The sequence below is a fragment of the Eriocheir sinensis genome, chromosome 14 (genome assembly GCF_024679095.1).
Source record: "Eriocheir sinensis breed Jianghai 21 chromosome 14, ASM2467909v1, whole genome shotgun sequence".
Classification (NCBI taxonomy): domain Eukaryota; kingdom Metazoa; phylum Arthropoda; class Malacostraca; order Decapoda; family Varunidae; genus Eriocheir; species Eriocheir sinensis.
This window is the reverse complement of record NC_066522.1, coordinates 20,407,088-20,433,181: the sequence shown is the minus strand read 5'-3', so window position 1 is coordinate 20,433,181 and position 26,094 is coordinate 20,407,088. Positions and strand designations below refer to the sequence as shown.

The 26,094-nt window shown below is 45.3% G+C and overlaps 1 protein-coding gene across 1 annotated transcript in view; it reads left to right on the top strand.

Annotated features, from left to right (window-relative positions):
- Positions 1-26,094, top strand: part of LOC126998613 (mucin-2-like) — a 115,468-nt gene that overhangs the window by 85,241 nt on the left and 4,133 nt on the right. The window contains exons 3-6 of the mRNA XM_050860529.1: positions 4,133-5,565; positions 15,177-15,387; positions 19,416-19,534; positions 23,487-23,667. Coding sequence (XP_050716486.1) covers positions 4,133-5,565; positions 15,177-15,387; positions 19,416-19,534; positions 23,487-23,667 — 1,944 coding nt within the window. The remainder of the gene's footprint in view (positions 1-4,132; positions 5,566-15,176; positions 15,388-19,415; positions 19,535-23,486; positions 23,668-26,094) is intronic.

Here is a 26,094-nt window from a genome sequence, read left to right as displayed (position 1 = left end):
TCCTTCCTTCCTTCCATCCTCCCTTCCTCCCTTCCTACCTCCCTCCCTTCCATCCTTCTTTAATTCCGTCCTTCCTTTCACCATGAGTTCAGGCGGCGCGCTGTCCTAAAAAGTAATTATCGTTTTAGAACTTGGTCGCAAAAGAGGTGTTTCTGCTGACATACCGACGGAACATGAGAGAGAGAGAGAGAGAGAGAGAGAGAGAGAGAGAGAGAGAGAGAGAGAGAGAGAGAGAGAGAGAGAGAGAGAGAGAGAGAGAGAGAGAGAAACGGAAGCGGGGCCGAGGTATATTTTGTTTTGATGCCCCAGAATAATAGTCACGTCGGTCTTTGCGCGCCGGAAAAATACTAATCATGGCAGCAGTCCGTGAGGCGTGGGGGGAAGGTCGAGAGGAGGAGGAGGGGGAGTAGGAGGAGGTAGAAGAAGATGTGGAAGAGAAGAGAGTGGAGAGACGAAGTAGGATTTGCGTAGAGTGGAGAAACTGTTGAGGTGGAGGTCGAAATGTTGGATGGAGGAGCAGAGAGAGAGAGAGAGAGAGAGAGAGAGAGAGAGAGAGAGAGAGAGAGAGAGAAGAAGGGAGAGAACTTTGCTTTATTAGAGGTAGTGGAGAGGAAAGTTAAAGGTAAAGAGGAGGAGAAACGGAGAAGGAGTGGAACGGGAGGCAAAAAGGAGGAGGAGGAAAGGAAGTATGGAGGAGGAGAGACGAAGGAGAAGGAGTGAAAAGGGAGGTAAAAAGAAGGAGAAGGAAAGGACGTGTGGAGGAGGAGGAGGAAGGAAAAGGAAGGAAGGAAAAGGCGCTGTAGGTGTGATAAAATAAGGGAAAGGAAAATAAAACGAAAAAGAAAGATGAAGAGACGAAAAAGAAACTGCCTGGGATGGAGAAAACAGCTTATGAAGGAAGGAAGGAAGGAAGGAGGAGGAGAAGGATGAAGGAGATAAAGGGGAAAGAAGCTCCTGGGGTTATGAGGAGGAGGAGGAGGAGGAGAAAGGAAAAAGAAGAGAGAAGAGGAAAGCGGAGAGGATAAGTGCAGAGAGAGGGAAAGAGGAAGGAGAGGAAAGATAAGGAAAGGGGATTAGAAGAAGGGGAGAAGAAGGGGAATTCGGAGAAGAGAAGAGAGGAAGAGCGACGTCTGTGGGTGATGTGTGAAATAAGTTGAGCAGAAGAAGTTTTAGAGAAAGTCTTATTCCTAGATTGAGTGTCCCTCCGCTCTCTCTCTCTCTCTCTCTCTCTCTCTCTCTCTCTCTCTCTCTCTCTCTCTCTCTCGCTCGCTCTCATTTATCTATCCGGTTCAATATATTTCTTTGATTATCTTTCTGCTCTAATTAATTTTTCTCTCTCTCTGAAGATTTATGTTGTGAGCAGAAAATTTATCGATAAAAAAAGAAATAATAGACTTCAAGGTCACACACACACACACACACACACACACACACACACACACACACACACACACACACACACACACACACACACACGCGGAGCACAAACACAAACACGCATTTTGTTATTTTCATTTCATATTTTTTAGAAGAGAATATTGCCCGGGCCCCGAATCGGACACGACCCCTCATATAGGCTGCAGTATTACCCTGACTTATTGCACAGCTGGATTCCGTTTATAGTGAAGTTTCCCCGATAGAACCAGTGCGGGAGGGAGAGACGGAGAGAGGGAGGGAGGGAGAGGGGGAGAGGGAGAGAGATAAGAGAGAGGGGTTAAGGGAGAGAGAGAAAAAGTAAGAAAGAAGGAAAAGAAAGAGAGAAGAAAGAAAAAGCGAGAGAAAAAGAGAAAAAAAGGAAGAAAAAAGAAAGAAAGAGAAAGTAAAAAGGAGAAACAGCGAGGGGATAAAGAGAAAGAGAGAGAACATATGAGAAAAAAAGAGAAGAAAAGAGAAAGGAAGGAAAAAAAGATAAGGAAAAGAATAGAAGAGAGAGAGAGAGAGAGAGAGAGAGAGAGAGAGAGAGAGAGAGAGAGAGAGAGAGAGAGAGAGAGAGAGAGAATATGACAAGAAAAGAAAAAGAAAGAAAGAAAGATGGAAAAAGAAGACAAGGAAAGAGATAGGAGTGAGAGAGAGAGAGAGAGAGAGAGAGAGAGAGAGAGAGAGAGAGAGAGAGAGAGAGAGAGAGAGAGAGAGAGAGGAAGGTAAAAAAAAAAAAAGCCAGGAAAATCGATGCAAATGCCTTCCCTTTAACCTTTTCGCGTTTCCATAGCTCAGGAAGGTCCCCCATTTTCTTACCTATATGTTTTCTGTTATTTGGTCTCGTCTCACTCCTTTTTAAGCTCATTCCCATCATATTCAACTTATCATTATGCTTATCTTCTTATGTTTTTGATAATGTTCCTTAACTACCTATTCATTTTAACTATCATTTCCGCCATTAAATTTGTCCTGTTCTTTTTAATATTTCCTCCATTACTGTTATTACGTCAAACTTTTAACTATTCGCCTTTTTATCATATGTTAGCTAATGTCCTTTAACTGCCTATTCACTTTAACAACTTTTTCCGACATTGTAATTGTCCTACTTTTTATATTATTTCGGCCATTGCTATTATTATTTCCTACTTCTAACTGTTCAACTATTTCTTTCTTTATTTCTTCTTTATTATATCTTCGCTTCACGTATTTTCTGTGTTCCTTTTTTGTTATTTCCTTTCCTTCGTCGTTATCATCATTATTTCCAAGCAACATTATCTCGCCTCTGTCTATTCCATGCCGTTTGCTAGTGTGTTCCTTTTGTGTATATATTTTTTTCTTTCTCTCTATGTGTTTTCGTTTCTGTGTTTATCTTCTTTCTGGATTTTCTTTTTTTTCATCTTTTTTTTATGTGTGTTTTTTGGTTTGTTTTATTTATACACTTTTTTTTTGTCTTCTTTTCTTCCTTCATTTATTTTTTCTTTGGTTTTTTATCTCCTTTCCGTCTTCTTTTACTCCTTATTTTCTTTCTTTTTATATGTATTTTTGGATTGTGTTTTACTGATCATCTCCCTCTCTTCTAATTTTTCCTTATTTATTCTTTCTTCGTATGTGTGTTTTCGTTTTATCTCATTTATCTTCTTTTCTGCATTTTCTTTCCTTAATTTTTCACTCTCTTTTTGAATTCACGTGTTTGTATTGTTACGTAGTTGCTATTGTTTACGATTTTCTATGTGCGCCTGTGTTTTGGGATGCCTTGTTTGTCCTATTCATCTGTGTGTGTGTGTGTGTGTGTGTGTGTGTGTGTGTGTGTGTGTGTGTGTGTGTGTGTGTGTCTCTGTGTGTGTGTGTGTGTGTGTATGGATGCGGATATGTTTTAGTCTAGTCCGGCTTTGTTTGTCATATCCGTGTGTGTGTGTGTGTGTGTGTGTGTGTGTGTGTGTGTGTGTGTGCAAGCCCGGCGCTGTTGCTAATTCACAAATCTTTTTATGCATTCCCTTTTAAGTTAGTTTCGTGTCCACGCAGTCGGGGAGGCCGTGATTGCTCTGTTGTTTGTCTTCCTGACTGACTGACTGACTGACTGACTGACTGGCTTGTGTGCTGACTGACTGATGGCCTGGTGGTGGTGTTGATGGTGGAGGAGGTAGCAGTGGTGGTGATGGAAGGAGTGTGTGTGTAACCTTTGAACTATCATTGCGCTGCTGAGAGAGATAGTGTGTGTGTGTGTGTGTGTGTGTGTGTGTGTGTGTGTCCTCGGCTTGTTGTCACTTTGTTTTCGATGTTACGTGTGTCCTTTGGTTCCCTTGCATCATTGTCATCAATCTCCCTGTTGTTGATGCTGATGATGCTGATGATATGATTGTCCCTACCCTATGTTCCGCGTCTATTATCTTTTCCTTTTGCTCTCTCTCACAATAATCCTTTCCTTCCTTTCCATTTCCTCCTCCTCCTCCTCTTCCTCTTCCTCGTGCAAACCGTCAATCAACACATTCATCATTTCTTTTTTTATGAAGGCAAAACGCGCGCCATTCTTCATAGAGGGAGGAAGAACAAAACAGATCCAGAAAACGATTTTTGGAAGCTCGGCACTTGCAATAAAACTCGAATATGAATGCCCTTGCGTGTGTGTGTGTGTGTGTGTGTGTGTTTATGGCGCTGTTTTTTCAAGCTCTTTTCAGACGAGGCGTTAAATTCTGTATTGTTGTCTTGCTCACAGATGCAGCGACCCACCAAATGTCGCTACCAGATGGCGACACTCTTACACCCACCACCACCGCCGCCGCTGCATCCACGACCTCCAGTAACGTGCAGCAACAGCGGGTCCCCTCAACGCCTGTCCTTCCCCCTACCACCACTGTCCCTCCTCTCCACGGTTCTACCACCCAACCTCCTCGATCCAGCGATACACCGTCTATACCCTTCTCTCCCTCCCCCACGGACCCACCACTTACCACAATATCCCCTCCACCGTCACCTGATCCCCCACACACTACGCTCTCTTCTCCTCCTCGTTCTCCACCTCCTGATCCTCCACTTAGCCGACCTGCTCCTCCTCATTCTTCCACTGATTCGCCGTCTTCAAGTGGGTCTCCTCCGTCATCCACTCACCCGCCACCCGCCACTGTGTCCCCGTCTTTCGTCAATCCACCTTCCACTAAAGTCCCCCTTCCACTTTCTACTGATCCACCCTCATCCATGAATCCGCCTCCACCAGCATCCACCTCCACGCCGTCTCCTTCGTTAGTTACCGTGCAGCCCATGCCCACCACTACTGTTCCTCCACCTCTCTCCACCACGGCACCACCCACTACCACCACCACCACCACCACCACCGAAGAACCACATCCCTCCCTTGTAGCAGATTGGTCTCCCTCCACCTCGGACGTCCCTTCTTCCACTAAGCTTCTACATCCACCACCTGCTACTACAGTCACTCCTCCACCTCCACCCACCACCTCCACCCCTACCACTACCACCACCACTAGTACACCAACCTCAGCACCTCCTCTACCCTCGACCAGAGCCCCGCCACTACCCTCATCCATCACCACCAGTCCACCACCACCACCACCGCTTTCCACCACAATCACCAAGTTATACTCCACCATAACACCACCACAAGCTGCTGCAGACTACAACACACCACCCACCCTCACCACCACTGCACTACCATCGACCCTTACACCACCACCACCACCCGTTTCGTCATCACCACCCCCTCCCCCGCCACCACCACCACCACCTGTAGCCACCACCACCACCACTACTACTACCCAGCCACCACAGGAGTACCCCCGTAGCTTCGCCCATGCCAGCCACCTCCGCCAGAGACCTTACTTCCCTGCCTTTCGAAGTACCTCCTCCCCCACTTATTCTGTCGCCTTCCCGTCCCTACACCCACCCGCCTCGTTGTCCTCCTCCACCTTCCTTTCCTTCCACATCTCCTCCTCGTCCTCATCCTCATCCTCCTCGTCCTCCTCCTCCTCGTCCTCGTCCTCCTCCTCCCGCACCCCCATCAGAATCGAAAGGACCATCCCCTCCACGGCTCCTCCTCCTTACTTCGACCCGGCGGCGCCCACCAACATCTCGGCGCAGCTCGGGACACACGCCTACCTCCCCTGCAGGATCCGGAACCTCGGCAACCAGTCGGTGGGTGATCGACATTTTCAGGTGTAAAATGCTGTCTCAGAGTTCGCTCCAATGGCTCCTGGAATCGCCCGGAGTCAGCGACAGAAGTCGAGCATTTAGCAGTTGGAACAGGAGTTTAGGAAAAGCTTTTAGATGACCTTGATTTTTTTTTCTTTCTTTTTTTCCGCTCTGTCGTGGACTCGCAGATTTTGGGTCAGTCAGTCAGTGGTTTCTTTCGTATTTGTGGGTCGGGAGTTTAAGCCTCGTATTATCAAACGTTTCGATCTCCTGTTACTAATGTGTTTTAATGCTACAGATGAGATACGTCGGGTTGTATTAAGTGTTTTCATGTTCATGGGCAAGAGGCCTTCTAAAATTACCACCATGGCCAAGAAACCATCTATGGAAACCCCTACAGCTTCTACGAGAGCCTTTTAAAACAGATGTACTAAGAATTGCAAGAGTTTGAAAAATATGGATCTAAATGTTTTGCCAGATCGATGTTGGAGGTCGGCTGAAATTGCTGGAAGATGGCGGGCGGGGAGTCAAATTAGGCTTTAATTATCCTTTGTCGTTGGCGGCTCCTCCGCTTTTCCATCTTGTCCCTCGCGAGGCTCCCGTGTTTACGTAAGGATGCGCTGATGCCCGCGCGCTATTGTGTGGAGAGGATTAACTGCAGTAATTACGCCGGGAAAGTGAGGTTGGCAGCGTGAGGAACGGAGGAGGAAGCTATATTGAGGTAAATGAGCTCGGCGTCCCTTCCTTGCCTAGCTGACTACACCACAAGCGCTCCTAGATGCTGTCACGTCCCCGTTGTGCCTAGAAATTAATAAGTGGCTGAAAGAACAATACAGAGCGCCCGAAGATATCATATTGGAGTAAAATTAATGAGCTAGGCGTCCCTTCCTTGCCTCGCTGACAACACCACAAGCGCTCCTAGATGCTGCCAGGTCCCCGTTGTACCTAGAAATCAATAAGTGGCTGGGAGAACAATACAGAGCGCCCGAAGACATCATATTGGAGTAAATGACCTCGGTGTAACTTCCTTGCCTTGCTCACAACACCACACGAGCGCCCAGATGCTGCCAGGTCCCCGTTGTACCTAGAAATCAATAAGTGGCTAAAAGAACAATACAGAGCGCCCGAAGATATCATATTGGAGTAAATGACCTCGGTGTAACTTCCTTGCCTTGCTCACAACACCACACGAGCGCCTAGATGCTGCCAGGTCCCCGTTGTGCCCTGAACTCGAATGATGGCTGAGAGAACAATACAGAGCGCCCTGAAAAATGGTAAAAGTGGTCATGATTAGAAAAGAAAAACTGACATCAAAGTAAATAAGCTCTTCATACTAGTCCCCAAGCACGCCTAGAGGTCCTTGTAAAGTCCCTGTGACCTAGAATTTGGTGGATGGTGACTGGGAGAACAATGCATAATTAGAAAAGAGGAAATGATATCAAAGTAAATAAGCTTTCCATACTAACCCCCATGCCCACCTAGACACAGTTAAGTCCCAATAGGCGTCCCAGTAAAGTGCTCTGTAACCTAGAATTCGGCGGATTGTGACTAGGAGAGTAATGCAGAGGGTCCCCCCAAATTATATCAAAGTAAATAAGCCCTCCATACCTCTCCTACCAGGCCTCAAGCATACCTAGAGGTCCCTGTAAAGTGCTCTGTAACCTAGAATTCAGTGGATGGTGACCTGGAGAGCAATGCCGAGGGTCCCAAGAGCTGGTAGTGGTGGTGGACGCGGTGCTCGTGGTGAGGCGAGGGGAGAGCAAGAGGAAGCAGGCTGGAAAGAAGGGACAAAAACAGGAACAGAGAGAGGGGGAGGATAATTTAGGGCCAAGGGGAGGGCGAATAACTCAAAGGGCGTACGCAGAGGATTGGATTTCACAGTGAAGGTTATCTGAGGGTGACTGAGGACGAGGGGGAATACTGAAAGGCCGGAGGGAAGTGTGAGAGGGCAAGAGGGGAATTTCAGGAGCTATTGATATCGAGAATTGCAGCTCAGAGGGAATTATTCAAACAAATCCCTTCGTCCGCCGGCTGGCCACGACTCTTTTTATTCCTGGAGTCGCAGATGTCGCGCGTCTGCAAGGGGCGCTGATGGGGACGTGATGTGAGGCTGCGAGGGGAGAGAGATTGTGAGATTGTGGAATGGGTCGAATTGCTGTCAGGGTTGTTAGTGATTCTTAATGTTGTTAGTGTCATTATTATTGCACTTATTAGAGAGAGAGAGAGAGAGATGGGGGGGTTGGGGGAGGGGAGACTTTAGTAAACGGTCAAGCAAACATGAATTCCGTCTCTCCCCTCTGTGTTAGTCTGATCCCGTATAGCTAATGGTCGCAGTTATTGTATTTACTGTCCTTCCTCCTTCTTTTTTTCCTTCTCTCCCTGACTTGGTTGTTGTCGTTGTTATTGCTGTTGCTGCTGCGGCTGATGTTTCTAGTAGGAATGTTGATGATACTGTTTTTTATCACTCCTTTACCGGTGATCATATTAAGAGCATTAGAAAAAAGTAACAGCAGCACCAATATAAGTAGCAGTAGATGTAGTTGTAGTAAGAGGAGAAGGAAGAGGAAAAAGAAAGACGGTGATTATATTAAGAGTATCAGAAAAAGTAGTAGCAGCACTAATAGAAGTAGCAGTAGATGTAAGTGGAGTAAGAGGAGGAGGAAGAGGAAAAGGAAAAACGAGGGAAAGTATGATGAGAAGGGTGACAAGAACAACAATAAGGAAAAGCATGCATGGAAGAACAGGAGGAACAGGTGACATAAAGCCTATTTGTTTGTAATGCTTAAACGTTTTGTAGCGGGTGTGACGCAAATTTTTATTATTAACAACTGGTAAAGTAAAATCATTAATCTATATCGACTCCTCGTCCATCCCTCTTTTCGGAGCACGGACAGCAGTACTACAAGAATAACACAACTCGCAAGCGGAAATACAGATGAAAAAAATGATCAGAGAATATAACTAAGATAAAATTCGTATGCTACACAGTCCCACAATTTTCCGGCAGCCAAATGCATCTATCGGGTCATCAGCGTGTCTATCTATCCATGGACGAGAACGATGAAACGGCCGCCGAATCTTATCTGAAAGAAATTCGAGTGTAAAGCAATTATGGCGATATTTGGCGAACAGCAGTTATACCGAACACATTCACGGACGTAACTCTTGGGATATTGGATGATTTGAATCGTTCTTGTCATCTGGGAGGAAATCAAGGGAATAAGTAATGAATGAAACGCTTTTTGCATTTAATATATAACGGGTAACTTCAACTGGCAGACAATTATTTCTCGTTCTCGGGGTGTATCTAAATTTGAGAAACACCAAGGAAGCAGTGTTGTAATAAATGCTTTCGAATGAGAAGCCCTGAATTTGTTTAGTAGTGGTCGTCTCTTCCGTAGGTAAAGAAGACCGATCCTTTCTCACGACGTTTCCTGTACACTGATGGAGTTCCTTTAATAACACATAACCATATCTCGTATTCTTAAACCTTCCATCGTCCAGGCACACATATTTAACGCGTATTTCGTAGGAGTTTTGGGGCATTTCCAGCGTAGGAGTTTTATGACCCTGGTGGTAGTGTGACCCTTCTTCTGTACCATGAACCTAAAGAAACACTCTTTAGAACAAAACTAATCTCCTTTTTTATTATGTTACTATTGCTACTGCTAAACCCATTACAGTTACTATTACTACTGTCGCTGCTGCTTCAAATGGTGGAAGTAGTAGTAGTAGTAGTAGTAGTAGTAGTAGTAGTAGTAGTAGTGGTAGTAGTAGTAGTGGTAATAACAACTGCACCACAACCAGCAACCATCAATATCGTCCGCAGCAATGGTGGGTAACAATTGCCTTCCTCCGCATTAGGAAATATTAGCCGGTCGTTGCCTGCCGCCGGTAAACTGCATCGCTCCGTCTCGCGCCGCCGGCCGGGAGAAATATTTGTGGACCTGACACTTAATTCCGTCCGGCAACACATCACGATAAAAGAGTCCGCCGGCACGCTCTAAATGGCGCCCAGTAAACATGCACGGCCAGGAACGGCGAACGTGACATTTAACTCAGCTTCTCGATATCCCAGAGAAAAAGATTACTGATTCACTGCGTTTGTTTTCTATCTTCGTCCTCTCTGAAAACATATGTCGTCGCATCCTAGTGCTTGTTGTTGCCCGGGACTGAAGAATAGTATAGAAAAAGGTGCTTCAAAGTCATATTCCCACGACTCTTCTTCCTCTTATCTTCAGGAGGATCGACAATAGTGCGCAAAGTTACTATTCCAGAAGCCCTTGTTACTATCATCATGTGGAAGGGTATCTTTGGAAACATTCACGGCCAGAAGCGACGAAAGTGACATTTAACTCAACTTTTTCGATACCTAGAGAAAAAGATCCGGAAAATGCCCACTGATTCACTGCGTCTGTTTTTCTATTTTCGTCCTTTCTGAAAACATGCGTCGCGGCCCCTCAGTTCTTGTTGTTGCCCGGCACTGAAAATTAATAGAGAAAAAGGTGCTTCAGAGTCAATATTCCCACGACTCCTGTCCCTCTTATCACCAGGAGGATCGACAATGGTGCACAAAGTCATGATTCCAGATGTCCTTGTCGCTGTTATCCTAAAAAATGGTGATAAAAAGACAATTATTTATTTTTAATCATCACGAGGAAGGTTGAAGTAATAGTGATGCTTAAATGCACTATTCCAAAACACTTGTCACTATTATCATCAGAGAAGGTGATAAACGACGTAATTTGTCTCTTTTTATCATTACGAGGGAGGCAGTGGTGATAGTGATCCTCAAAGTCACTATTCCAAAAGCACTTGTCACTATAATCATCAGGCAGAGTATTAAAAAAATCACCTGCGGTTGTTATTTATCACGAGGCAACAATTAGTAAAAGTAGAGTTCAAATTCAATATCCGAGAAGTATTTTTCACTATTACCATCCATCAGGGTAATAAAAGAAGGCAGCTTTCTTTTTTTACTATAAAGAAGGTAGCAATAATAATGATTCCCAAGCGCACCTGTCATTTTGATCATCAGGAGGAGTATTAAAAGTCACTTGTGTTCGTTTGTTTTTATCACGAGAAAAGTAGCACAAAAAGCAATATTTACAGTCAATATTCGAGAAGTATTAATTATTATCATTACAGGAAGGGTGCTAAAAAGTCTCAGAATTGTTTCTCTTTATATCGTAATGATGGTAGTATTAAAAAGAGGCGTTCAAAGTTAATATTCCAAAAGCACTTGTCAATATTAACCTCGGGAAATGTGCTAAAAGAGTATTTCTGTTTCTTTTTATAACGAGTGAGGTCGAGAGAGGAAGCATAAAAGTCTGCATCCCCCAAAAAAGGTCTTTCCTCCTGTTTTGCGCGCGGCGGACGGGATGAAATAACAAGGTGAGAGCTTCCTACTTAGCCCAGAACGACTCCTTCCTCGCGCGGAGTGCCTTATTGTGTGGTATAAGCCAGGACGCTCAGCAGACGGATACTATTCTCTTTTCCTCTTGCATTTTAGGGGACGGAGAAGTGGTTTGCATTTTTCTTGATCTCGCTTCGGTTTGTTTTCTTGTTTTTTTATGTATTTTTCTTTTCTTATTTTTTTCTTTTCCTCCTTCTTTTTCGTCTTCATCTTGTTGTTCTCATCCTTGTTATTGTTATCATTGTTTTTCTTCTTGTTTTTTGTTCTTCTTCTTGTTCTCGTTCTTGCTCTTCTTCTTCTTCTTCTTCTTCTTTTTCTTCACTTGCAATATACAACATTTACTACTACTACTACCACTACTACTACCACTACCACCACTACCACCACCACCACTACTACTACTACTACCACTACCACCACCACCACCACTATGACCACTAACACCATTACGAGTCATGACTAAACTTTGGTAATAATAACGATAATAATAATGACATCAATTACCCATGGATCATCATTATTATTCCACCACCAGAAATAATAATACTAATAACAACAGGCATAACCATAGATCACATAAGTTTTGGGGGCCCATAATACTAATAATAATTGTAATATAAACATAATGTGTGAAATAAAATCGGCTAAGTAATTGATATCGAGCCCAGTTCTTTTTGATATATTAGTAACAGTTTCGCTTCATTAATTCACGGCGATCGCAGCACACACATGGTTACTGCAGATTCACGTCGTTTATTTCTGGTCAAGCAAAAAATAAAAGAAAAAGAAACGAAACCTAGCCACACAAACCCCTTTCCCACGTAACCCATCCCTAACCCTAACCTCACATAACCCCTCCTTAACCCTAACCTCGCATAACCTTCCCAAACCCGACATAACCCCTCCCCAACTCCACATAACCTTTCCCCAACCCCACATAACCTATCCCCAACTCCACATAACCTTTTCCCAACCCCACATAACTTCCCAATCCCACGTAACCTCTCTCCAACCCCACGTTACTTCAGTTCCACGCCATTAATTTCTGGCAAAGCAAAAACATGAGAAGATAAGCAAGATAAAAATGTAAGGAAAGTTTTGCACAGCCTCTTTTAGTTATGCACGCACGCCGGTTCCTAGGAATGGTTTGGAGGGGAATGGGAGAAGGAAGGGACAGTCTCGCCCCATACGCACTTGCACCCACAAAAAGAGTAAGGAAAATATCTGCTTCTCCTTAAGTCCCGCTCGCAGGAATGGAAAAAATATGGAAATGGCAAGGAAGAGGGAAGTTAAGCCTCGCAATCACCAACAGTAACAATAAACAAATAAGAAGAAAGACTCGATTTAAAAACCTTAGGAGCGAGACTATCCTCGCTCTCCGACATGACTTTTCTTATCATAGTCATTATCCTCATTTTCCCTTACCGTTGCACGACGTACCTAGGGAGGGAAAGGAAAGGAAGAAGAGACAACCTAAACATAGCGGTCACCAGAATTATCAAGACACAAAGGAGGAACATGAATCGGTATAAGGAAGGGAAAGTTATCCTCGCCCTTTCGCATGACGTTTCTAATTAAATGAAGCGTATTCTTCTGCTACGGATGGAAAGAAGAGAGGGAAAGAGACAAGCCAGACCAAGCAGCTATCAGCAATATCATTAAATAGACGAGGAACACGATAAGGGATGGAAGGCTACCCTCGCCCCTCCACATTACGTTTCTTATTAAAACCTTCGGAGGGAATGAAAAGAGAGAGGAGGAAGAGACAAGCCAACCCAAGCAGTCACAAGGGATATCAGTAAACAAACAAGGGCCCCCATATATTACAAGGAATGGAAAGTTATCCTCTCCCACTTTACGTTTCTTATTAAAACCTTCGGAGGGAATGAAAAGAGGGAGGAGGAAGAGACAAACCAACCCAAGCAGTCACAAGGGATATCAGTAAACAAACAAGGACCCCGATATAGTACAAGGAGCGGAAAGTTATCCTCACCCTTCCATATTTCGTTTCTTCTGCGGAGGGAAAGAAAGGAGAGAGGGGGAAGAGACAGCCGAGACCAAGCACGTCACCAGAAATAACGATAAACGAACGAACACGATCCAGTATACGGAATTGAAAGTTATCCCCAAGACGTTTCTTATTTAAATCTTCTTTTTCGGAGGGAATGAAAAGAGAGACGAGGAAGAGACAATCCCCAGGGCTACCAATAAACACACGAGAGAAACGATGCAGTATGACACATGGAAATTTATCCCCGCTGTTAATTCTGCGTGAGGTTTCGTATTCAAGCCTAACCCACGTAACTAGGGATGGAAAGAAGACAGAAAGAGACAACACCAGACCAAGCAGTCACCAGGGATATCAATAAACACACGAGAAACGATGCAGTATGACACATGGAAGCTTATCCCTGCCGTTCTGCGTGAGGTTTCGTATTCAAGCCTAACCCACGTCACTAAGGATGGAAAGAAGACAGAAAGAGACAACCCCGGACCAAGCAGTCACCAGGGATATCAATAAACACACGAGAAACACGACACCGTATGACACATGGAAACTTATCCCCTCCCTTCCGCATGAGGTGATCGGAGAGCGTCGCCGTCCTGCTTGATCACATTTTACCGGCACGTCCCTTCGTTCACGCCCCGCCGCCGCCGCCAAGTGACCGCGCCCGCCGCCCGTCCCAAGTCCCTGGCGGCCGTAGCGTCATGTGAAGAGTAATACTGGTAATGGCCGTAACTCTTCAGGGAGGGAAAGGGGCAGTATAAAAAGAGAGAGAAGGCGATAAATGTGTGAATGTGTGTCGGTGTCCGGTGGAAAAGATGGCAATAAAAAAGAGATAAAGGCTATATACTTGTGTGTATGTGTATGTCTTTTTCTGTGTGTGTAAATGTGATGATATGTAATGCTAGTAATATATTTGTGTGAGCGTGCATGAAGTGTGAAATTGGTGCTTGCAATAATAGTATGTGTGTGTAGAGTGCAAACATTATACTGGTGATGATTATATATGATTGTGTTTGTGTGTGTGTGGTGTATGAATGATAATAATAGTTAGTGAAGCAATTACAGGTCACAAGGTGCAGTTAAAATATCATAGAGGGATTAAATGTGTGTGTGTGTGTGTACGAATTATATATTTGGTGTGAAAATGTTGGTATATATTAATCAACAAGACGATGACTGCATGCGTGTTGTAATTATGTGGCGTAAAAGTTATATTACGACGTTAATAAAGCAATATCATACACACACACACACACACACACACACACACACACACACACACACACACACACACACACACACACACACACACACACACACACACACACAGATAGATAGATAGATAGATAGATAGATAGATATTGACCACAAATGTACACACACACACACACACACACACACACACACACACACACACACGTATACATACATCAGGTTGCATTTTCTTAGCTCACTCAGACGGGCTGGAAAATGGCTAACTTTTGGCGTCATTATCCACACCATTTTGCCGGGAATTGGAGTCATCTGTTTCCCGGGCGATATAATTCCTCCAATTCGATGTGGCTGGCGACCCCTTGCGAGTGTATTCCGTGGTGAACAAAGCACATTCATTACCCTCATGGCTCTTCCCGGTGGTGGTGTAATCCTCCCCTCGCACATATTAAGCTTCTTTTTGTCGCCTCTTATCGCATCATTTATATATATATTTTTTTTTTTGGTTTGTCTGCTCATGTTCATTTTTTGTTCACTTTGTCATTGGATTTCTTAAACGTGGATTTTGGTTTGTAGTTTATTGGACGGTCGAACAGATTGTGACTTTTTTTTTGTTTGTTTGTGTGTGTCTTTTTCATTTCGTTTTCAAATATTTTACCGGAACACGATGGTAGCTGAGCGTTTTCTCTCTTTTTATCTCTCTTTTTCTCTTCTCTCTCTCTCTCTCTCTCTCTCTCTCTCTCTCTCTCTCTCTCTCTCTCTCTCTCTCTCTCTCTCTCTCTCTCTCTCTCTCTCTCTCTCTCTCTCTCTCTCTCTCTCTCTCTCTCTCTCTCTCTCTCTCGCGGCCGTTATTGTTCACTTTATTATCTTGTTTTTTCAATTACACACACACACACACACACACACACACACACACACACACACACACACACACACCTTACCATCGCATCCTAGTTTACCGCCTTCGTCTTCCTTCAGATCTCGTGGGTGAGGAGCCGCGATTCGCACATCCTCACCGTCGACCACTACACCTTCATCTCCGACCAGCGCTTCCAGGCGTGGCACGAAGCAGACTCGGAGACGTGGACGCTGCAGGTGAAGTACGTGCAGGAGCGGGACGACGGACGGTACGAGTGTCAGGTGTCCACGGAGCCCAAGATGAGCCACTTTGTGCGCTTCCACGTCGTCAGTAAGTATTTGGAGTGTGAAAAGGCGGGACCTGGGAAGGGAAGTATGGCTCTGAGGAGAGAAGAAGGTTAGAAGTAGGATTGAAGAAAGAAGTAGAGAGTGAATGAGGTGATAGAGAAGAGATAGGCACTTAAATCTAGCCTAAGGAGAATGGAGAATGTGGTTTGAAGAAGAAATGAGGGACTTGGAAAGGGATATAGTATGACTCAAAGGGGAGAGAAAGGTTGGGATAAGGAGAAAGAAATAGAGGGTGTACGAGGAGAAACGATGGACGATTTAAACCAAGTTGTAAAGGAGCATGTGTCGGATAAAATGAGGAACCTAGTAGGGGATGTATGAGGCGTGAGGGAGAGAAAGGTTCAGATAAGTAGAAAGAAATAGAGAGCGAACGGGGAGAAATGAGAATATATATATGAACTTAATGCCAACGTGAAATGGTGCATGTTGTCTGAGAGAAAAGACGAGGGAGAGAGAAGGGAGAGAAAGGAAGGGGTAAGTAGAAAGAAGTAGAGAGTTTTAAGGAGGAGAAAAGAGAAGAGATGAGCGCTTAAAGCCGAGGTGAAATGGAGCATGCGGTGGTGTGGTGGTCTGAAGGAAGGAAAGACGAGACACCTGGGAAGGGAACTAGAAAGGTCAGGATAAGGAGGATGAAGGAGAGTTTTGAGGAGGAGAGAGAAGGGAAAAGCGCCAAATGCCAAGGTAGAGTGGAAAATGTAGTCTTAAGAAAAAAAAAATGTTTAGAACGTATAGAAAAGACAATAAACGGGAAGAGAACTAGAAATGTCGGGACAAGGAGGATGAAGTAGAGTTGTAAGAAGGAGAAAAGAGAAGGAAGAAGCGCTCAATGTGAAGATAGGATGGAAAATGTAGTCTGAAGAAAAAAATTTAGGACGTATAGAAAAGACAATAGACGGGAAGGGAACTAGAAAGGTCGGGATAAGGAGGATGAAGTAGAGTTTTGAGGAGGAGAAAAGAGAAGGAAAAAGCGCCAAATGCCAAGACAGAATGGAAAATGTAGTCTGAAGAAACAAAAAAGAAGTTATGGGCCCAGAAAAAGTAATAGACGGTAATGAAGGAGAAAAACGAGGGGATGAGCATTACCAGCCACGGGGATTGAAGCAAGCATAATAATGGTTTGAAGAAAAGAAAATGGAGGATCTGGGAAAGGAAGGGAAGTAGGAGTCAGAGGAAGGAGAGAGACAGAAGGGGGACAAGTGTTTATGCCCAAGGAGACTGAAGTGAGCATATGGTTTAAGGGGAAAACGAGAGACCTGAAAAGAGAAGGCTGAAGGAGTTGAAAGAGACGGGTGAATGCCTAAGACGAAGAAAATTGAGGGTAGCATATGGTTCAAGGAATAAAGACAGGCACATTAAAAGAGATATCATTCAGAAAGACACAACTATAACTCACGTGTCGGGGTCTATTAATCACTCGTGGGTTCTCTGTTGTGTGACCCTTAACTACACTGTCCCTGCGAGGAGCTCTTCACCTCTCCGCTGCGTCCTACTCTCTGCCCTCAAGTCTACCAACAACCAGGCAGAGGGCCATTTAATAGAGAGTAGAGAGTTACAGAGGAATGAAGAGACGGATAACTGCTTAAGACGAAGGAAGTTGAAGGTAGCATACGGTTTAAGGGGAAAAAAATACACATAAGAAGAGAGGAAAGAAAAGAAATGGATCAACAACTGCATAAGACGAAGGAGACTTAAGGTAGCATACGGTTTGAAGGGAAAACGAGGTACCTAAGAAGAGAATAAAGGGTAACTAGTGAAGAGATTACGTCGTTCAAGAGAGAGGGATGAGGGACCAGAGAAGCGAGTATAGAGGGTCAGGAAGGAGAGAAAGAGTCGGATAACTGCCTAAGCCGAAGGGAATTGGGGAGAGCATGTGGTTTGAAGGTGAAAGAAAGGGATAAACCAGCGGAGACACGTGAGAATATGGAAATGGAGGAGATCAGAGGGTAAAGGTGATGGAGGAGAGGCGCCTTAAGGCCGGAGGTAAGGGGATCAAGGGGAAAGGGTGTTTGAGGAAGGCGCTCTCTCGGATGGCTTGCCTGTGGTGGTGGCGGTGGTGGTGAACGGCTTGAAGGGGAGAGGAGGTTAGCGGAGGTTGTTGAGGTGTTGAGGCGACGTACTGTGACGACGTGGTGAGGAAGGTCAAGATTAAAGTGACGGGGAAGGTGAGGTGACCCTTTGCACTCTTTCTTCCCCCACTCTCTCTCTCTCTCTCTCTCTCTCTCCCTCCTCCCCCAGAAAGCAAAGAAAGCCGAGAGGTGTTGGAGACGGTGGGGAAAGTAAGGAGATCTTATAGGTGTGAGTGTGACGTAATATGGTAGACGATAGAAGGTAAAAAATAAATAAATAAATGATCGATGAGGTGACCCTTTACACTCATTCTTCCCTCGCTTCCTCCTCCCCCAAAAAGCAAAGAGAGTCTAAAGAAGGAGAGACGAGTTAGGAAGTCTTATAGGTATGAAAATGTCTTACTAGGTGGATGGTAAAGCTGATATAAGTAAAAAAGAAATAAGCAAAAAAATGATAAGTTAACCATTCCACTCTCCCCTCGCTTCCTCCTCCCCCAGAAAGCAAAGAGACCCTAGAGAAGGAGAGAGGAGCTAAGAAGTCTTATAGGTGTAAATGACGTAATAGGTAGTCGATAAAAGATGACAGAGGTAAAAATGAAAGCAGAAAGGCGGTGAGGTGGCCCTTCTTCCCCTCTTCTCTCTCTACCCTTACGCCCAGACCGCGAGGAGAGGGTGAGAAGCTTTAGAGAAGGTAAAAGGAGTTAGGAAGTACAAATATGATGTAACATGTAGACGATAAAAGGTTATGAAGGTAAATATTAAAGCTAAAAAGGATGGAGAGGCAACCCATCCACCCTTTCTATCCCTACTTTCCCAGAAGGTGAAGTAGAGGTGTTGGGCAAGCTGTGAAGATTTATTAGAGGGTTATATAAGTGTGAAGATGACGTAGGAGGCAGAGAATAAAAGGTGATGCAGGTAAAAATGAAATCTATAAAAAGTTCGTTCCTTCTCTCTCAAAAGGTGAGGAGAGCCTAAAGGTACTGAAGAAGTTGAAAGAGCGAATATGACTTAATAGGAAGACCGGAAAGGTAATTAAGGTAAAAATATAAAAATAAAAAAATCCGTGAGGTAACCCTTCCACTGTTCCCTACTCTCTCAGAAGGATAAATAGAGTTGTTAGGAAAGGTGAGAGGATTTAGAAAGTCTTACAGGTGTGAATATGAGGTAACAGGTAGATGGGAAAACTGATTGAAGTAAAAGGTAAGGAAGAGGAGGTGAACTGACCCTCCCAATGTTCCCAACTCTCTCAGAAGGTGATCTAAAAAGGTATCAGAAAGGTGAGAGAATTTAGGAAGTCTTACAGGTGTTAATATGACGTAATTGGTAGACCGGAAAGATGATTAAGGTAAAAGATTATGAAAAAATCGGTGACGTGATCCTTCCACTGTTCCCAACTCTCTCAGAAGGTGAACTAAAAAGGTGTCAGAAAGGTGAAAGGATTTAGGAAGTCTTACAGGTATTAATATGACGTAATTGGTAGACGGGAAAGATGATTAAGGTAGAAAATTATGAAAAAAATCGATGACGTGCTCCTTCCACTGCTCCCTAATCTCTCGGAAGTCGAAGTAGAGGTGTTAAAAAGGTGAGAGGATTTATGAAGGCGTACAGGTGTGAATATGACGTAATAGGTAGACAGGAAAAGTAATTAAGGCAAAAATAAATAATAAAAAAATCGGGGAGATGAGCCTTCCACGCTTCCTTTCCTCCTCCATTTCTCTCCGTACTCTCCCAAGAAGGTGAGAATTTTAGAGGCTGGAGGTGTGGAGATGACGTGTGTGTCTGTGTGTGTGTGTGTGTGTGTGTGTGTGTGTGTGTGTGTGTGAGGTGAAGGAGGTCAGGATTAAAGCAACCAGGCCATGCGCTAACCCTTACCCTCTTCTCTCTCTCTCCCTCATCCTCTCTCTCTCTCTCCCTCTCCCTCTCCCTCCCTCCACCCACCTCGCAGCGCCTCTGATCCGCATCCCCGGGGGCCCAGACATGTTCGTGAAGAGCGGCAGCACCGTCACCATCAAGTGCATCATCACCGCCGCCCTCGAGCAGCCCGACTACATCTTCTGGTACCAGGTAAGCCGCCTCGCATCGCCTCACTCTTGCTTCGTCCTTACTCCCGTGGTTGTTGCGGGGATGAAGATGGAAAATTAATGTCTCAGAGCTTTGTGGAGAGGAAGTAGGAGGACGATGGGATTAGGGGAGGAGGTGGAAGAGAGGTAAGGTGGTGGAGGAGGAAAAGATGGTTCCAGGGAGTAAAAAAAGAAGAAAGGCAAGAGGAAAAGAAGATAAGGGATAAGAGGGAAAGGAGGAATAGAGACAGGAGGTAAAGAAAAAGAAAAGGGCGACGAGGTAAGGGAGGAATAGAGACAGGGAGATGAAGAAGGAGGAGGAGGAGTTGGAGGGGAGGGGAAAGAGGTAAAGGAGGAGGAGGAGGAGGTGTTAGTTATGAAGAGGCATGAGGCACGTTGCTTACACGCCCTGGGAAAGGAGGAGGAGGAGGAGGAGGAACAACTGAGAACACACGGCACGGAATGCGAACCTTCACACGGGAGCGACAAGAAAGAAAAGATTAGTATTTTACGCGACAGTGATTATGATAAAGTTTCTGACCCGCACACACCACCGAAGTAAACAAAGAAACCATATGGTACTTAACCCCTTGACTGCGGATTTCCCACAAGAAGACCACCAAAATACAGGAATGGAACAAAAAGTGGCTGCAACAGTTCAATGAAGAAAAATGTAAACTCTGCACCTTGGAAGGGGAAATCCAGCACACCAATACCACATGGGAAACACTCTATCCACTACAAAGGCAGAAAAAGACCTGGGAATATGTGTTACCAGGCTACCAGTGCTGGCCAAATCTGTGCCAATCGCAGCGGACGTTTTAACACGACAATGATTAGGATTAAGGGCTATTTCACAGTCCAACACAGGGTCTTTGTATAACCGCCCGAACCAAACTATACACACTCATACAGTCCATAGTGTTGAGGTTTTCGATTCCACACCAAATACACAAAACTTTTTCCGTATAGTTTCTTCAAATTTCTGAGCTTAAATAGGAACACCAAACTATATATATATATACAATGAATTTTCTGTGTCTTTGGTATTGGTTTGGGAGATTATAAACCCATCATGGCGAGCTGTGAAACTGGCCCTAAGTTTCTTACGCGCACAAACCACCGAAGTAAGAAAAAAAATCATATAGTACCCTTTACAAGACAATGATTACGATGATTTTTTTTTTTTACACACACACCACCGAAGGAAACAAAAAACAAACAAATAATAAATAGAGTTTGGGGAATAGAAATACGGTGAGAAAGTCCATTAACGAAGATGAGAATGCACTTAGAATTAAAGACGAAAAATCAAACCGTTAATTACAGCGAACCCTTCAAGCGGCACTTTAAAAGATGAAGGGAGAGAGAGAGAGAGAGAGAGAGAGAGAGAGAGAGAGAGAGAGAGAGAGAGAGAGAGAGAGAGAGAGAGAGAGAGAGAGAGAGAGAGAGAGAGAGAGAGACAGACAGACAGACAGACAGATACACACACAGACACACAGACAAACAGACACCCAGACAACGTAGTATTAAGACAGACTACCCGTGAAAACAAATCCCACAAAGAACATTAAAAAGATCAACAACAAAAAAGATACAGAGCGAACGCCAAAAGAAAAACAAAAGACACAAAAAGAGACAAACAAAAGCTGCAGCGAGAAAAATAACGAGACACTTAAGAGGCGTGGAGAGTACAGAATCAATTACCATGCGAAGCGAGGAGGCGGTGGCGGCGGAAGGGGCAGAGGAGGAAGCGGACCAGGAGGAGGCGGCGGCGGCGGCGGCACCCGGGTCATTTACAGTCATGGAGAATGGACGCCTCGAGTTATAGGATGGAGAGCGATGGAGCACTTAACAGGCGGCGGAGAGGGATGGGTCACTTTCGCCAGAGAAGAGTTATTTATGGATCTCTCGCGGATGAGCTTCCAGTGTACCCTCGCCGCCTACCTCCGCGCCTTCGTCACCTCACCGCCCCGCTCCTCCACCTCCCCCTTCCCCCGATGTTCCCTCCTCAGTAGCAGGGTCGTGATGGCACATAAGCATCGCCTTAATACGTGCCCTCACTCTTCCTTGCCTTGTCGATACTGCGCTTACGGTCCGCCAAGATGTTATAATAAGGCCTCAAGTGTTATAGTGAGAATGTTTACAATGGCGCTACAGCGATGCTACTACTACTACTGCTGCTACAAATAATAATAATAATGATAATAATAACAATAATAATAATAATAGGTGGAAGGAGGAGATATTAGGTCTTCCAAGGTCGCAAGGGAATACTCCTTAATGCTATATCATCCGTCCGCGTGTGTGTGTGTGTGTGTGTGTGTGTGTGTGTGTATCGAGGCTGATAAGGCCATACACGGAGAGGGGATGAAAGGGTAGGAGAGACAGAGGAGGAGGAGGAGGATGAAGGGGAAGGGGGGGGGGGGCAGAGGTAGGGAGTAGTAGCAGTAGTGCCCATGCCGCTTATAACCCGAGGGATCGATGTGATAAAGCTCGCTCCAGGGGCCTCCTCCTCATCCTCCTGCAGCACCAGACGAAGAGGAGGAGAAGGAAGAAGAGGAAGAGGAAGACGAGTGGCACCGACCGTTCCTTCGTCCGCGCCCCCGTCAGCGTCAGCCCCTTGAAGTCCAAATGTGAAAACTTTATGGGAATGGCCCCGTATAACTTCCGTAATAGATCGAACCGAGGACCTTTTAGCGATATGAGGCAGCGACCAAGGCCCCTCCCCCGCGGACCCCCACAAAGTGTCTTGTGTCCATAGTTCACGACTTGCCGATGAGAGGCAGAAGAAGGAGCTGAAGGAGGAAGAAGAAGAAGTAGGAGGAGCAAATGGAACACAAGCAGATGACGTAATAAGAAGTAACAGCAGGAAGATAAGGAAAAGGAGGGAAGGGAAGAAAGCACAATGACGAGAAGGGAAAAAATGAAAAAAGAGATGTTGAGAAGAGGAGGTGATCGAGGACTAAGAGGAAGAGGAAGATGAAATGAGTTGATGACCAGTGACAACCTTGCTCTGTCATGTTACCAAGCACGAGAGGGGATCGATTGAATTAGCACCTGCCTGTTTACCTTAATTGTTTACCAGGTGGACGAAGAGAGAGAGAGAGAGAGAGAGAGAGAGAGAGAGAGAGAGAGAGAGAGAGAGATAACCAATGACTTTAACGCTTCATAATGCCAAGGTACAGAGTCAACCAGGCACCTATTACCGCTACCACCTCCCTCCCTTGTATGTCAGGAGGACGACGACGAGGAAGAGGAAGTGCAGGAGATAACCGAACGGAGGAGGAGGAAAAGAAGAGAGAGGAAACACCTGATGACTATTACTCAATCACGTCACCGAGGCTCAGGGTCACGCGTCCACCTCCTTCCGTTCCTCTCTCTCGTGTATATCAGCAGAAGTCGCAGCTGGTGAATCTTCCCAAGTGCCCCCTCGCCTTAATATGCTCGGCGGGGTATTCTTCCCGTTTTCTTGCGCCGGGGAGATGGGAGATGCCATTGTGAAGGAAAATGGGACGGACATTACCGGCTTATGATCCCGCCCCGACTTGGAGGAGAGGCCGTTGGTGTTGCTTTCGTGGTGGTGGTGGTGGTGCGGCGGTGTGTGTGCTATTTTTTTTTTTTTCGTTTTGTTTTGTTTTCTTAGTCCCGTATTTTTGTGTTTTGTTGTTTTCCCGAGTGTGTGTGTGTGTGTGTGTGTGTGTGTGGGAGACACACACACACACACACACACACACACACACACACACACACACACACACACACACACCATAGTTTTAAGGGTGAGGTGCAGAGACAAGCGGCGCAAGACCTGACTATATGCTCGTGTGGCTCTGACCTACTTGACTTGACCTGACCTGAGCCATTACACGGAGAACGAATCTGTGTGTGTGTGTGTGTGTGTGTGTGTGTGTGTGTGTGTGTGTGTGTGTGTACTGATAACTCCTCTTCCACAGGGTCAGAAGCGAGTGGTGGACGGTGAGGGCGGCGGGTGGAGGATCGAGCTGGAGCGGGTGGACGGGGAGGAGACAGTGGGCACCCTCATCATCCCGTCAGCCTCGCCCCGGGACCAAGGGGACTACACCTGCGCGCCCGCCACGCTGCCCAACGCCACCGTCACCCTCCACGTCCTCAATGGTGAGTCACGTAGCTCTGCCGCCTAGCCGTACAGAGACCATTGTAATTATGATTCGTACACTAATCTCCCCAGCGATCCGTTCACACAGCCTCGTCGCATCCCCTCAGAACCCGAAGCCTCAAAGTGGTTCACGCCTCGTTTGTCTGCATTTACCTCCAGGCGGCGAGTAGGTGCGGGTGTGCAGTTCTCAGTCACCGCTGATGGCGAGAGGTTGATTGAGGCTGCACCAAGGCGTGAAGGCATCTCTTGTCTATGCTCTGCTAATGCTGGTGTTCGCTGCATACACACACACCATCATCCTGTTTTACATCAAGGGTTATTTTGCACGTATTCCACACTTTTTTTTTCGATTTTATTGGAACAAGTGATGATTTGCTTCCATCGGTGTGCGAGCTCTGTTATTAAGATGCACCCACGCGTTGGTGATGAGTTCATTAGTTCTCTTATAGGGGGAAAAGTACCCGTTCCCTGGTCCGCCTCCCATCGGCAGTTTTTCCATTAACAATCACATCACCGTGAAGGGGAGAACACCGTTTTTGCCGGCCTACTTCCACCTGTCTTGTTCGAGAAGGGATTTACTTAACCCGGTGGCTGCGGGGGTCATGTTTCTTAAAGGCCCCTCTAAGCGAATTGATGAGAAAAGATCACCCCTCACGCAAACCATTTCATAATATATACCTATCAACGCATTTGTGATCAGTTTATGCATCATCTATTTTGGGGGTTTATATCATGGGGAAAATTTGGCCCGTCGCTGGTACACGGTAAAGCCACAAATTTGGTCCGTCGCTGCTACCGGGTTAATAGCGTCTTGTAATGATGATGCTGGGGATTAAGATATGAAAATGAAAGTTATTAATAATTATCGTAATGATTAGAATGATGGTAACATTATCTACAATTATTATGTAATGATTCATCGTTCCTTGCACAAAAACACCTCCGGCCACCTGCACCATTACCTAAAAACGCTCACTGATCGACTATCACCACATCAAACCGTTCCGAGCGGCTTTGTTTCAGTAACTTTCACAATTCCCACATCGACTTCTTTTCCTCTTCCCCGAGTTTCCGTGAATTAGATAAGATTGGATTCAGTTTCGGGAGTGTAAGTTCCGCTCACGAGGAATGACTTTTGTATAACTTCGTGCTCCACTCAGTCGGCGGCGGCGGCGGGTGACGGCAATGGTCGCCGCCCTATATTCGCTGCTCTTCATTTGCAAAGTTGAGCACAATCACTGTTCAGCGTCATTCCCCGGCGAGGTGCAAAGTTCATCCGCTGCTTGTTTGTTTTTTTACCTTATTCCTTTCATCGTTTGTGTCCATCGAGTCAGAAAAAAAGCCGCTTGATTTGAAAGGTTTCCGCCTCATAGCTCATCGTAATTAACTTTCCACCTCTCTGACAGCTGAGCGCCTGTTAACGTGGCTTTACCTGCACACACACATTAACCTACGCACCACTCATCCACTTACTGCTTTCGAGTTAATAGCCTTTCCATTCGCTTCATTCCTCGTCTAATATTATTGACTAACACACTCTCTGATATTTACGTCTTAATAATTTGGACTGTAATCCGTCTTCGACTTAGGCTTGTTTATACATACATCAAGGGGTTGCAGTTGACTTGTTAATCCTCCTGGTATTACAGCTAGTTTTGTGTTTAATTTGTTTACTCTTTGTGGCTTTTATTAAGTGAGCCCTGAACTGGTCCGACACAAGAAGCGATGTCTTTTTCAGGAATCCACCAGGGCGCCGTGACCACACCTTTTCTAGCCACAGCTTCATACCATCCTTATCCATCCAGCCCTTAGAGTGAACATGGATAAAAATACCTGGTGGAATGCTTTTTTGGGAAGTGTTCTCCTCTTAAATATTAATAAAGGTGGTAATTGGTGGTAAGTGCCGTCAACACAAGCCAGTACTGCTGTAAAGTGATTTTTCTCATGACCAGAGGTTTTAATGGTCACAGTCCTAAACCCCTTAATTAAGAAACTGCTCAGAACGCTAGAGAAAGGGAATGTTGCTGTGAGTCGCTACAAAGGCTAAATCTCCCGCAGTACACCAGAGCCCTTCCTCGCCACTTCCCTCGCGTGGGGTCACTCGGTGCTGCATCATCCCTCCTCCAGGCAGGGTGTGTGTCTGCCCCGCTGCTGTCCCCATTACTCTCCTCCAGCCCCACTAAGACGTCTGGCGTGTTAGGGTCACCAAAGAACTCATTTCCGTCTTCGACCTAGACTGAAACGATGAAGACCAGAGATATCCGTTTTGCTCTCAGATTATAATTATGATATAGATATTTGTAAGCATGTTTTAAGTAACCATGTGTGCAGTAGGACTCTTGTCAAAAGCTGCCGGATATTCTTTCAGAAATTGTAAGTTGGGAAATGGATTGGAAGGTATCGCGAGTGACATGGTGTTCGCGGGA